Genomic DNA, 12,244 nt, shown 5'->3' on the forward strand with positions numbered 1-12,244 from the left:
CAATTTCTCTCTGTTTACATTATACAGCCCTCACGGCTGGAGAAGCAAACAAAACCCGCACCGACCTACAATGGCTGTAACAAAGTGCCCTGAGTGTTAGGGACAGGCTGGCGGGGGGCAGGCCGTGGCGATGCTAACAAGCACCGTGCGGCTGAGGTGAAGGGCGGTGTGAAGGGAAGCATCCGATGGGCGAATAGCCTCAAAGGAAATCCGACAGCCCGCGTAGGCAGCTGAAAGCAGGCTAAGGGAGCACGAAGACAGCCTGGAAGGGCTCTCCGTTTACAGCGGCGTTTCATTCAGCCCCACCAGCGGCTGTGGGGAGAGGCGGATCGCTTTGGGGCGCCCACACGGGGCAGGGGCTGCGAGGGCACCGAGGAACGGGACGGGCCGGGGGCGGCTCCCGGTGAGGGGGCGCAGGACGGGGGCGGCAGGCACGGCTCCGCACCCTGCCCCGCTCCGCCCGGCCGGTGGAGGCGGGAGGCAGGGAGGGAGGCCAGGAGGGAGGCCGGGAGGGAGGCAGGGAGGCAGGGCAGGGGGAGGGAGGGCCGCGGGGCGGGGCGGGGAGCGGAGAGCGGCCGCCTCCCCCCCCCTCCGCTCCGCGCTCCGCTCCGCGCCCGCCGACGGTGCCGCTGGCGGTGGCGGTGGCGGTGGCGGTGGCCGTGCCGCCGGGTCCCGGCACACCCCCCTCCCGGCACGGCACGGCACGGAGCGGCACGGAGCGGGCCGCCCCCGCGGCCCCATGGCCGGGCAGGAGTGGGACTGGTTCCAGCGCGAGGAGCTGATCGGGCACATCAGCGACATCCGAGTGCAGAACCTCCAAGGTAAACACCCCCCCCTCCCAAAACCCCTCCCACGCCTCCTCTCTCCCCTTCCCCTGTTTCTCCTTTCCTCTCCCTTTCTTCTCCCCCGGGGCCAGCAGGGGGGCAAAGTTTCCCCGGAGCCCAGCGCAGGGGGTCCGGGGGTGCTTCCCGAGCCCGGCCCCGTCGGAGCTGCCGTCGGGGAGGTGCCGGGCTCGCCCCGTACAGGGGCTCCGGCCTCTCGCCCCCGCAGCTCGGAGCGGGCGGGATGCGGGGATGTCGCAGGCTGGAGATGCTCAGCTCGCGGTGCCGAGCAGCGGGGAGGGAGGGAGGGAGGCTGGGAGGCTGCTGGCCAGCCCAGCGCCCACCCAGCGCACCTCCCGAGCGGCTGCTGTTGAGTAAACACGGGCAGGGATTTGGGGGAAATCATCCACGGGAGGCTCTGCCACGGGCTGTGCCGGCGGGCGGGATGCAAATCTCCAGGTTTGAGTGCAGCTGGGTGCCCGTGCTTTAGTTCCTCCAAGTTATCACTGCCCCTCGCCAGCAAACTCTTCGTGATGGGCAAGGGCAGCACGAGCGGATGAAAGAATCAAAAGCATCCTTGGTTTATAGGCAAGGCAGAGCAATTTGTTTAATGCTGCATACCAATCTTAATCAACGGCTTGCAATATACTGCGATGCATCTTCACGTCCCATAAAAATAATAGACTTGAATTATAGGTCATTATCTCTCTGTTTCTGCATAATGGTGTTAAAGCTTGTTCTGCTGACAGAGACCGTGCAGTTGCTGGAAATTAGTTTTTGGTTGGGTTTGATGGTAGAACATGTATAATTTATCAGAAAGGAGACCCAAATTAGCCATTCTTTCAACTCATTATTTAACAGTGGATGGGGTCATTCTTCAACATTTTGACTTGCATCTTTATAACCTCTGAAATCCAGATTCTGATTGGCCAGGGCAGGCAATTCCAGGTTGAACTCCCCGTGGGTTTTGCCAGTCTTTCATTGCAATATAATTCTACGTTTCTGACTCGTCCCTGTCTCTTTTGTTTCTGTGTCTTAGCATGGATGGCCTGCATCTGAACTCTTGTTGCTCAAAGCCCTACTGATTAAAATAGGTTTAATCCTTAATTCATGTCCTTTTATGAGAAGGAATAGAAAATAAATATTTTCTTAAACAATAACAACAACATGTTTTTCACTTTCCCTCTCAATTGTTTATATAAGAAGTTAAACTCCTTTCCCTCTCTGGAACTTAAAATACATTTTTATGGACGCACACGGCCTTCTCTAAAATTCCTATAGTCCTGTAGGAGAATGTCATCCTACAGGGCGAATTCCTTTGAATAACATTATGTTCATGAAAAGAACTCCTGTCTCCTTGCCATACAAGAGGAGTTTTTAGAGATCTAGCAGTTGTCACCTTGCTTGCGCTACTAAGTAAGATTTTAAGAAGTTTTATGCTTGGTGTGGGCTCTAACGGGAGAGAAAAGGCAATTGTTCTAAGGTGCTGCTCCAAAACAAGTGATAATATCTTCCACTTACAGCATATATGATTTGTAACACAGAGCCCTCACGTTATCTTCTAGAAATGGAAAGCATTTTACAGATGGTAAGTCTGATACTTGGGAGAGTGTGATTTTTGTCACGCAGGAGCTCAGTGGCAAAGCATGATGCTTTTCTTCAGTATGCTTTCTTGCAAAATGGCAGCATATGCTTTATGTTCATACATAGTAATTAAACTTGCTCCTGCTTTATAACTCAAAATGCATCCTCCCAAAAGAATGCGATCTGAATCATCTCTGGTATCATTGTCTATCAGTTGCAGAATCAATAACAGGTTTGATGTGCCAGAAAGTCAGGACTCTAGGATGAGAAGTAGCTGGGGCTGATGCAGTTTCCAGCAGTCCTGGCAGAGCCGCTGCAGGGCCCTGCTGCTCTGGGCCACATGAAGGAGCTCAGGTGGTCGGGTCCCTATCTGCTGCCACAGCTCCTGCTCCTGCAGCACTGCACTCGCCCTTGCAAGACCAGAGTAGGTGTTAGAAAGTCAGTGGTGTGTCTTATTCCAAAATGCATCCCTTCAATGGAGAATGTTGAACATGTGAAAGTATATCCTAGTCTCTGGGGACCCTGTGGTATGAATATGGACCCGAGAGGTATCTGCGGTGCACAGAGAGTATGTTGTAAAGAGAGTTCAGTAGGCACCAGCTAGGTATTTGCAATTATGAACAACACATGAAAACACTGACATTCCTGCATGTAGAGGTGGAGACTGACTGTCTTCTGCTGATGCAGGCAGCTAGTCAAACGGGAGCCCTGTCAGGTCTGGAAGGCAGATGGAGGCATTACTGTCCTGCTGTGTCCGAGCCATCCTGTCCAGCAGCTGATGGAAGAGCCCAAGGAGACAGTGGTGATGACCATGAGGAAGGGTATCACCAGCTCCTCAGAAGCCTACCTGGTATTCAAGCTCCTGCTGGCATCATGCAACCATCTGCTGTAGCAGCTTTCCATACTCTGCCTCCTTTTTTAAAAGCTGAAAGTATTAATTTATCTTGAAAAGTTCTTCAGCATTTCTTAGCTAAGCTGTAGTGCACTGCTGGCTTAAAATGCTATTTGAAGAAGGCATATGTGGTTTCAGTCTGTCGCATGTTCCTTCTCCATGTGGTAGCTCCATAAAACACCGCTGAAGGATCCAGGATGCCAGTTACTGGGAAATGCCTGCTCTCGTGGGGGTGCTTTTGCAGTAGTGCGATCCCACTCAGGTCAGGTACTGTTCGAGGTACATGTGCTGGGTGCAGAAGTAGCCCCAGAACCTATATATTTTGGTATAAAACAAATTGGTGAAATTATAATAAGCATACTTTTTTCAGATGTTTCTCAGGAAGACCCAAATTGACAGTAGTGAAATCTTCTAAAGTGACTGGACATAGAGGAAAAAAACAAACAGATGCTTTTGAAAATGGAGTTACAGCTGATTATTTAGATATGGGCTTATGTTCATTAGCTTTTATTACCAATTAGCATCAAGAACTGAGATTTTCAATTCTTTATTATTATTTATTTATTTATTTATTTAATTTAATGAAGGAAGTAGTGGTTCTAACCTGTTTTAAGTGAGCAATGCTAAATCCAGGAGTATCTCTTCCATTTTCAACAGAGGTATTTTCAGGGAACAGAATCAAAAGTGGCAATCTGATGGAGAGGAGAAGAGGTAAACGTAAGAGGGAGTGAGCACCAGGTGTGGTGACATGCAAACCAAGTTCCTCACTCCAGTTCTCTTTGGTCTCTAAATGCGTTTAATAAACTAATATTCTTTTGGTCTTTGTTCTATTTGTATGTTCTCCATAGTGAATTTCTGCACATACTGAGAGAGAAAAATGGAAAGCCTGCACAGAACGTAGGAGCACATCATCAAGCAGTGGAATGCTCAATAATTAATTTCCTGCCAGGAGATTTTTTTTTCTTTCTTTCATTATACCACCAGCGGGAACATTTTGTTACAACATAAGAATATTTTAAAATCTTCCTTACTGGAAGCTTGATTTAGGATCATCAAAAATATACTTCCTTACGTGGTGAATTGCACTCGCTAGAATGAGGCAGCATCCTCAGCAGCAGGAATTACTCTCTTTTAGATGATATTTTGTCCTGAATTCAGTACTTTGCAAGAGTCCAAATGTATATTCAATACAGTGTTCCTTTCCTTATATTCCTTGGAATGGAATATATAGAGGTGAATTCTTGTATAGCCAGAAGTTTTTTCCATCTCTGGAAAACGAGTGCTATTACAACCATTTAAAAATAACTATGATATAAATGTTCATTTCTTGTATTTATAATAGTGTACATGGTTTGGGATGGTAGAAGTCTGCTATTCTTCTATCAGGACAAGACAAGGAGCCCAAAGTCCTGCTACTTGTCATTTTGCTGTTTACTCAGGGTTTGATCTAGATCCAACAGAAATCCATGGGTGTATATTCCTTGATTCCATTGTATTTAAATATTTTCCTGTGTCTCAGGCTTTCTCTGCTGAAGGTTGCATGGTCTTCAAGCACATTTTGAGTGCTAGACAGAAGCATATTGTAGTGTTGTCAGAAATAATTCCAAACTAGTGATCACAGGCTGAAAGAAGTATGTGCCATACCAGCTCCATAGGCTCTCCATCCTTGCCCTGGTCTGTAATGTTGCTTCATCACTTCGTAATAAACTCAATGCTCCCTGATTTTGGTTGCCTTCTAGATCTAGAATGTTATAAGCTTTTTAGCTTTTTTTTTTTTTTTTTTTTTTTTTTTTTAATATAGCTTTATAAGCTTTTGTTGTAAGCAATAACTGTGGTTGTTAATGGTATGAACCCCATGAACCCCAGCTTCCTTTGAGATACGATGTCCCAAAGCCCATGTCTTCAGAGGCAATACAGGTGCTTACCTCATGATAGTTAACTCTTTTTCAGTGAGCCTGTCTACATCTCTTTACATCTGGGGGCTTGTGCATCTCTAATGGACATCCAAAGGCCGGTGTTCATAGACAGTCAGGAACTCTTGAAAATGTTTCTCTCTCTGTATTTTGTTTATCTATTTATGCATAAAGCATAATGACTACAACTGTTGCACTTAACTGTAGAGAGTGATTTTTATTTTTATTTTATAATTACAAGATACATCAGCATTTGACCGGGTTGCTGTAGTTTGACATGCTTTTGAAACACATGGAAATGTTATAAATGGAAGGAAACCTTTTTAATGTAGCCATTCATTCTGACAAAAGTAAGGTGTTGTAACAGTTTGTTACTTCAACTCTTCCATAGCTTGTCCCTATATTCAGTGGCATTTCATTCTGCCCATAGGCATGCTAATTTCAGTGGAGCTCCTTGTGGATTAAGGTGACATTTGGAAAGATTAAACTGCCTGGAGAGCCTTAGATGAAGGTAGAACCACAAAAAAGAGATATTATTCTATATACAAGTTATTCCATATACAAGTTAAATAGGAATTCTAAATGCAAAACCCCAAAATACAGATTCAAATCCAAGTATAAGAAACTAAAGATGATGCTGTAAAGATAATTTTACTGGTGGGGATGGCTTACAGTGTTTATCAGCAATGACAGGAAGACTTACCTGTTCCGAATGCAGGAAACACTGGCAGTGAAATGAAGGAGCCGTGAGAGGTAAGAGAAAGTACAGATTGCATGTTTCAGCATGCAGTTTTAACAAGGTCAATGCCTAATTTCTCTAACAAATTAGAAGTCTGGGTTCTCTGTCCCATTGCAAGGATGAAATTACACCAAATTGAAATCATGCCCAGTAGCTCCACAGTCAAATGAACTTTAACACCCGTGTATTAGCACTTCATCATAAGAGACACTTTTCTTGTTTGGCCTCCACGCATGGACCTGGCTGGAGACATGCTGTCACTCACCAGCATCACCTTCTCTTTCTTTCCTTGGGGAGCTCCTGCTCAGGCAGGGCCCAGTCTCAGCATTGCTCCTGAGAGCTGGTGACATCTCAGAAGGTATTGCTTGCCTGAGGTTGAATGGCATTAGTTTAAAAATGACAGACTTCAAAACGCTTTATTAAAACTAAAGCCAGTTAAAAAATATTATGTACTTCTCATAGTTCCTCCTGCTTCTTTTTTGGTTTGTCCACAAAGCTTGGACAGAAATTCAAACAATTTTCTTTCTCCAAGCCAATTTCAAGGTTATGTCACTTGCATCCTGAAGTATTTGTAGCATTTACTTTGAAAATATTACAAAGCAATGACTTTGTTTCCTTCTTCTGTTTTAAAGACAGCTTTCTATTGGACTAGAAGCAACCTTGGGCATTTCGTCTTGTCATTGTCCATTTATGCACTATTTGGTTATGCACTGTGTTGTTTAAACTTAGTGTTGTTGCAGAATACTTAAGGGCGTATGTCTAAAGTGCACGAGCCAAATTTTATCTGTCTATGTAGAAGTCAAAAAAAAACCTCAAAATTATCTATTCACGAGAAGAAATCACCAGATATTGACACAGTCATATCTGTGTCAATACTGGTGTGGTGAAGGGCATCATAGCACTTTTAAAGAAATAACAGTCTTTCCCTGCGTGTCTCTTTACCTACTACTCTATTTTTATCTCTCCCCACCCAGTTAAGTGCAGGGACTGTAGGTGGAGGATTGCAGGATGGATTTTACTTCATTATAATTGCTGCATACTTCTGTGCAAATAGCTGAGCGGTGTTTTAGCTGTAGTTTGAAGCTTCATAACCACAAACACAGTTTAAATCTGCATCTTCTAAGGAGGATCATAAGAGCAACAGCCTGCATGTCTGCAGAATGAGTGCCTGCGGACATGTAACCTGCAACAGGAAGGATTTTTTTCTAAATCCAGAAATCCCATTGAATCTGAAAATATGTTATCAAAGACACTAAAAAGCTAACTCTAATCTCTATACCAATTACTCAATCTCATGGCATGATTCAAGGTACAATAGTTAAAATAATGAATTACTCAGAGGGATTCTGTTAACAATTTTCCACTAACTTAAATGTGAAAAAAACATATTTTGTATTGCAGCATCTTGGAAGATACTCCTGGTGTACATCAGTATAATTCAGACCCAGTGAGTCTGTGAACAAGGATTTGCCTTGCTTCTTGTAACTTTTATGTTATCATCTTTTACTGTTTTTAGTCAGAAATGAGATCTTTCTTGATCAGTGTAGTTGATTTACTTTATTATAGCAAATTATTTTCATGTTTTTCTGTTTTGGAAGTATAATTCCGGTTGTTTATAAAGTACATGCTCACTAAATATGCACCACAGGATTAATTTCAAATAGAAATATTTATATTGTAGCCCTTGTTTTCTTCAATTCATGTATCCCGTTGGATCTTCACCCTCCCCTAATTAACATCGGGGCTGAGTGCATTTTGTTTAAGTCCCAAATCAGGCAAAGAAGTCTCTGCTCTTGGGCAGTGCCCATTACCAGGGAACACAGTTGGTGCCCCGTGGGTCAGATTTACACACCGGCCAGACTCCAATCTTGCCATGCAGATCCCACAGGCTGTGGTGCTGCCTCGTTCTCTGGTAACGCCCTATACTCCTGAGTCCACCCAGAGCCCTGCTGAAGTCAGGGATGTTCTACCAGGAGATGGTCCAGCTAGATCAAATTGCAGCACCAGGGCCTCCATGTGCACAGGTATTTTAAGTGCAAAGACAAGTTAAGGGCGAATCTCGCCTGCTGGCAATAAATCATACTCATCTGGACTGGAATTTTGTTTTTTCTGGGCAACCGGACTTTTCAGTTTTCTTGTAGTGGTTGTGAAACAAGTCTCAGGTGTCTAATTAACCTCCATCATGGTGGGTGCCATGGTGCTCCGGTTCTTATAGCAGGACCCCCAGGGTGGGTGACCACATTTTAGCCACTTACACCGAAGCTCAGGTTTAGGTCTCACACCCAGGATTCTCCCCCAGAGGGACTGAAGTGGCTCAGGTGGCTGTTGTTCATCGCGGCACGCCAGCTGCAGTCTCTGGGTTAACAAAGAGCCCTTAAAAGAAAACATTTAATACGCTGCACCAGGAAGAAAGTATTTACACGAAAGAAAATGCACTTCAAATAAACTGTCTACGTGCATTTTTTCCCTCCCCACCCAGCTTACCATCACTGGTAATGGTGAAATGGCAGGTCCTACTGTCTTGGCCCTGTCCCTCAGAATAATTCACTTATTAAACCCTCTGAAACCCAATGTGAGCTAATTTTGCTATTGTCTCGTAACTCTAGTGCTTAGTACAAGCTACATTTTTAATCTCCCATCATGTTTTTCTCTGTTTTTTTCAAGAAACCCAAATAACAGTACAACAAACACCTCCATGGATTGTCCTCCATGCGTTACTCACATGTTGTGAGAGCCCCTGTCTCAGCCAGGGCTGCCCATCACAGGGGGCTCAAGCCAAAGTCCTGCGCTCCTGCCAGACCATGGGCCCTGCTTACCTGCACAGCCTCTCTTGTACTCTAGCGGTCAGGTAGAAATGTTTTGCCATTTTGTTTTAGTCTTTGCAAAGAAACCACCAACTAATGTATGTCAATAGGTGTTTACAGATGCAGCCAGTGTAGTTCACCACTAACGGCTGATTGTGCTTCTCAGCTCAGTGAGAAATGGGAAAGGTGAGAGGCCCCTGGCACCGTGACACATGAAAGCAATGGCAATGAAAATTACTTTGTTAAAAACTCATCCTGTGTATGACTGCATCTGGACACATGGCTAAAGCTTTCTGGCTCTTACTGATGGTCATTGTAAACATGAGCTGCAGTCATAAGTTAATAAAGACATAGCATTTAGAAATAGCATATGAAATGTCCACTTTAGAAGTATTGTCTGGGGTATATGTCAGGAATGAAACATAAGTCTGTCTGGGCTTTTTGCCCAGGGGGAGTAAGAAAGCAAACAAAAATGGGCAGATGGGGAAGAGCTACAGGGAGGGGGAGCACCTGGGCCCAGCATTGTGGTCCTCAGGAGGCCTAATGACAGCACGGGAGGGACTGCGGTCAGCACCTGCACATGATAGGTAAAACTGATAACAATGTGTTGAGATATGTTTTGCCCCATCTACATTTCTGACAAGTACTCAGTAGGCCTATATCTGTCATAAATTATGAGTGACTTTGGCCATTATCACTTAGAGTCACTGGGGAAGCATTTGGTCCCCATCCTTGTTCCCAGATTCCACACTGGGTTGGGTTGGGGACTTCCCATCCCTGATGATTAATGCAACTGAACGACATTCAATTCCCGTTGCTCTCTCTCTCTTTTTTTTTTTTTTTGTTTCTTCTAAAGATCTCCCTGGAGACAGGACAAGGCATGATTTAAAGTTACAGGGACTCTTGCATCAATTCTTTCATTTCTGCCCATTATAAAGAAACAGTTTTAAAGGGGCTGTAATGCTGGTTAAAAAGAACTTGTGCTCGGCTGTCTTTCAGAAGTTAATATAATTATTGACCTTGGCTGAAAGAAGACAGAGCATGAATTTTTGCTGGCTAAGCTGCATTTCTTTTGAAGGTAGAAGGTCTTTTTGATCTATTCAATGTCGGTCTTTCAAAACTTTAAAACGTTGCATGTTTATCAGAAGAATCAGAAAGGACAGGAGATTTAATTGTCTTCAGAAACCATGTGTATCAAAAGGAAGCACCATGTTTTGGTTGCTAACGCGGTTAAAGAATGCCATAAACCCCTTTGCCTTTAATGCTGCAGTTGACAGTATCACTCATTGTGAGTTTATTTAAGAACTTGGAGGTCACACCAATGTGACTGCTCTGAAGTCAGGAAGTGGCCATGACCCTGGAGGTGGTAGCCTGTGTTGTCAGAAGAAGGGCAGGCGTGCTTCCTTTCTGGTCCTGGATGTGACCAAGGGGGGCTGTCCTCAGGTGCTGAGAGATCCCCGTGTAGCTGCTGAGGTCTGGAAAACTGATACCCACGTGTTTCTCAAGACTGATTTGAAACTAATTGACACAGCCAGTTATATTCAGATTTAGTTTCAGCCCACTGAGATCTTGGGTACCTTTCAAGTCCTTGACTTCCTTTAATTTGGTGGGGTGTCTAAACATTGCTTCTTTGCTTATCCCACAACTAGCTCTAGAGCAATTTTTTTTTCATTCATCATTTAGTCCGTCACTTTTCTGCTGATACTGATGAAAGCCATTTGCAGAGGTGGTCTGGATGCCTACAGCAAGCTCAGATCTGAGACACCAATGTTGCGTCACTCAAACCAGTAGGCAGCTTTGTCATTCAGGCACTTAATTATGAGCCGAACACTCACTTGACCTCTCATACTCTTGTTTCACTAATGAAACAAAACTTAGAGCAGTGACTGATGGGAGAGCTGCTGCAGTTTGGTTTCTATGAGCAGGAGTTTCCACTCATTTCATTTATCACACTAATGATCAGCTTTGGAGCCTAAACACAGGCTGCCTCACAGGAGTTGCATGGAAAACAGCATAATGTGCTAACGTGAGGTCCATGTGACAGAAAGGTTCACAGAGGCTGCCCACTTCATTTGGGCTTGGCAGTCCTGTTACACATGTGCTTTCTTGCACACTGCATTCTTAGAGAAGGATGGGGCTGTTAGGGACATGGAAGTGGCATTTAGCAATTGTGGTTTTACAGAGAGGGTCCCAGCTTGTCTTCTGGTACTCAGGTAATACTGATGCCTGCAGGATTTTTTTTCCCATAGCTTTTCATTTGTCTTGATGAAAACTGAAGTATGTCCTTAATACATACTAACTAACAGGGAACTATTTTTCTTTCCTAGTATTTGAGTGTCTCACAGTTTTAATGTATTTGTCTAGATGCATCCCTGTTTCAGGGTTGGGGAACAAAGGCACATGAAAGCCAGAGGAATTATTTCAAACTTATCCAGGTAGCCTAATGACATACTCTTGTGTGTGTGAACACGGAAAGTTTTGGTGGAGCAGGCCTTGAACCTCGGTCTTCTCTTTCCAGTGTGACCACTCTAGCTACATGACCACTTTCCTCCTTTGACACGTTCTTTTTCTTTCCTTTGCCACCTGACAGAAATACCTAATGTCACCTAACAATTTACATGCACTGCAATACGTATATCTTCTATAATAAACTTTTACAAGTTGCTAACTCACATGATGCTATCAACTCACCTGTCGTCCCAGCGTGTGCTGTTCCCTTGTTTGGCTGCGGGCGGTTTCCTTCTGGATTTACTCACATTTGTTGGTGTTCTCTGCAATACAGACAAGTTGGTAGGTCAAGACTAACGGAGTGCAAGCACACTTGGTCAAAGCATACTTCATTTTGGCTTGGCTTAGGTTTTTATGGTACAAGTAGGACCAAATGTTTATGGAATGCAGACAACTTCCTTTATTCTATTTCATCCTGCCTGGGAAGATGTATTTTCTGAATCTTATGTTGACCATCTTTATGAGTTGCTATTTTATCATCTTCAGGTAAAACTTATTTTCCTCCAAATGCTTTGGAATTATCTCAGGCAAGAGCCAAGTCAGCTGTGCTTTCTTGGCCTCTTCTTACTGTACTTTCAGTTCCCTGAGTTTATTCCAGGAGTTCTGTTTGCTTTGCTTTGAGTCTGTGTTGCTAGAAAGAAGATAAAGTGGAGCTGGGGAAGGAAGTAAACTTCCTACTAGGAGCCAGAAGAATATCCTTCATCATGAACATCTCCAGGAACTGTGATTTCTTTTTCTTGGGGAATGTATACTAAAAGCTTTCCGTTTGCATGTGTAAATGAATCAGATCAAATTTATCCCAAGCTGTCAAATTGTACTCTCAAGTTTGGTTCTCAGAATCACCCAAATGTTAATTTAACACAGAGCAGTGCTGTGTTTAGTGTCATGAAACCATGTCTCCTTTGTTTGTGGGTCTGGAAGAGCTCAGGTGTGAGTAGAGAGAAAGACCAACAGAGAGCTTGCTTAGGGCATGCATGAGGTAT

General features: G+C 44.2%; 1 protein-coding gene across 1 annotated transcript in view; it reads left to right on the forward strand.

Annotated features, from left to right (window-relative positions):
• The first annotated feature begins 595 nt into the window (after nucleotides 1-595).
• The window catches only part of CLMN (calmin), a 74,693-nt gene continuing 63,044 nt past the window's right edge, over nucleotides 596-12,244 (forward strand). The window contains exon 1 of the mRNA XM_082761790.1: nucleotides 596-821. Coding sequence (XP_082617916.1) covers nucleotides 740-821 — 82 coding nt within the window. The 5' untranslated portion in view covers nucleotides 596-739. The remainder of the gene's footprint in view (nucleotides 822-12,244) is intronic.

The sequence above is a fragment of the Aythya marila genome (genome assembly GCF_965140915.1).
Source record: "Aythya marila genome assembly, chromosome: 5".
In the NCBI taxonomy this organism is placed as follows: Eukaryota; Metazoa; Chordata; class Aves; order Anseriformes; family Anatidae; genus Aythya; species Aythya marila.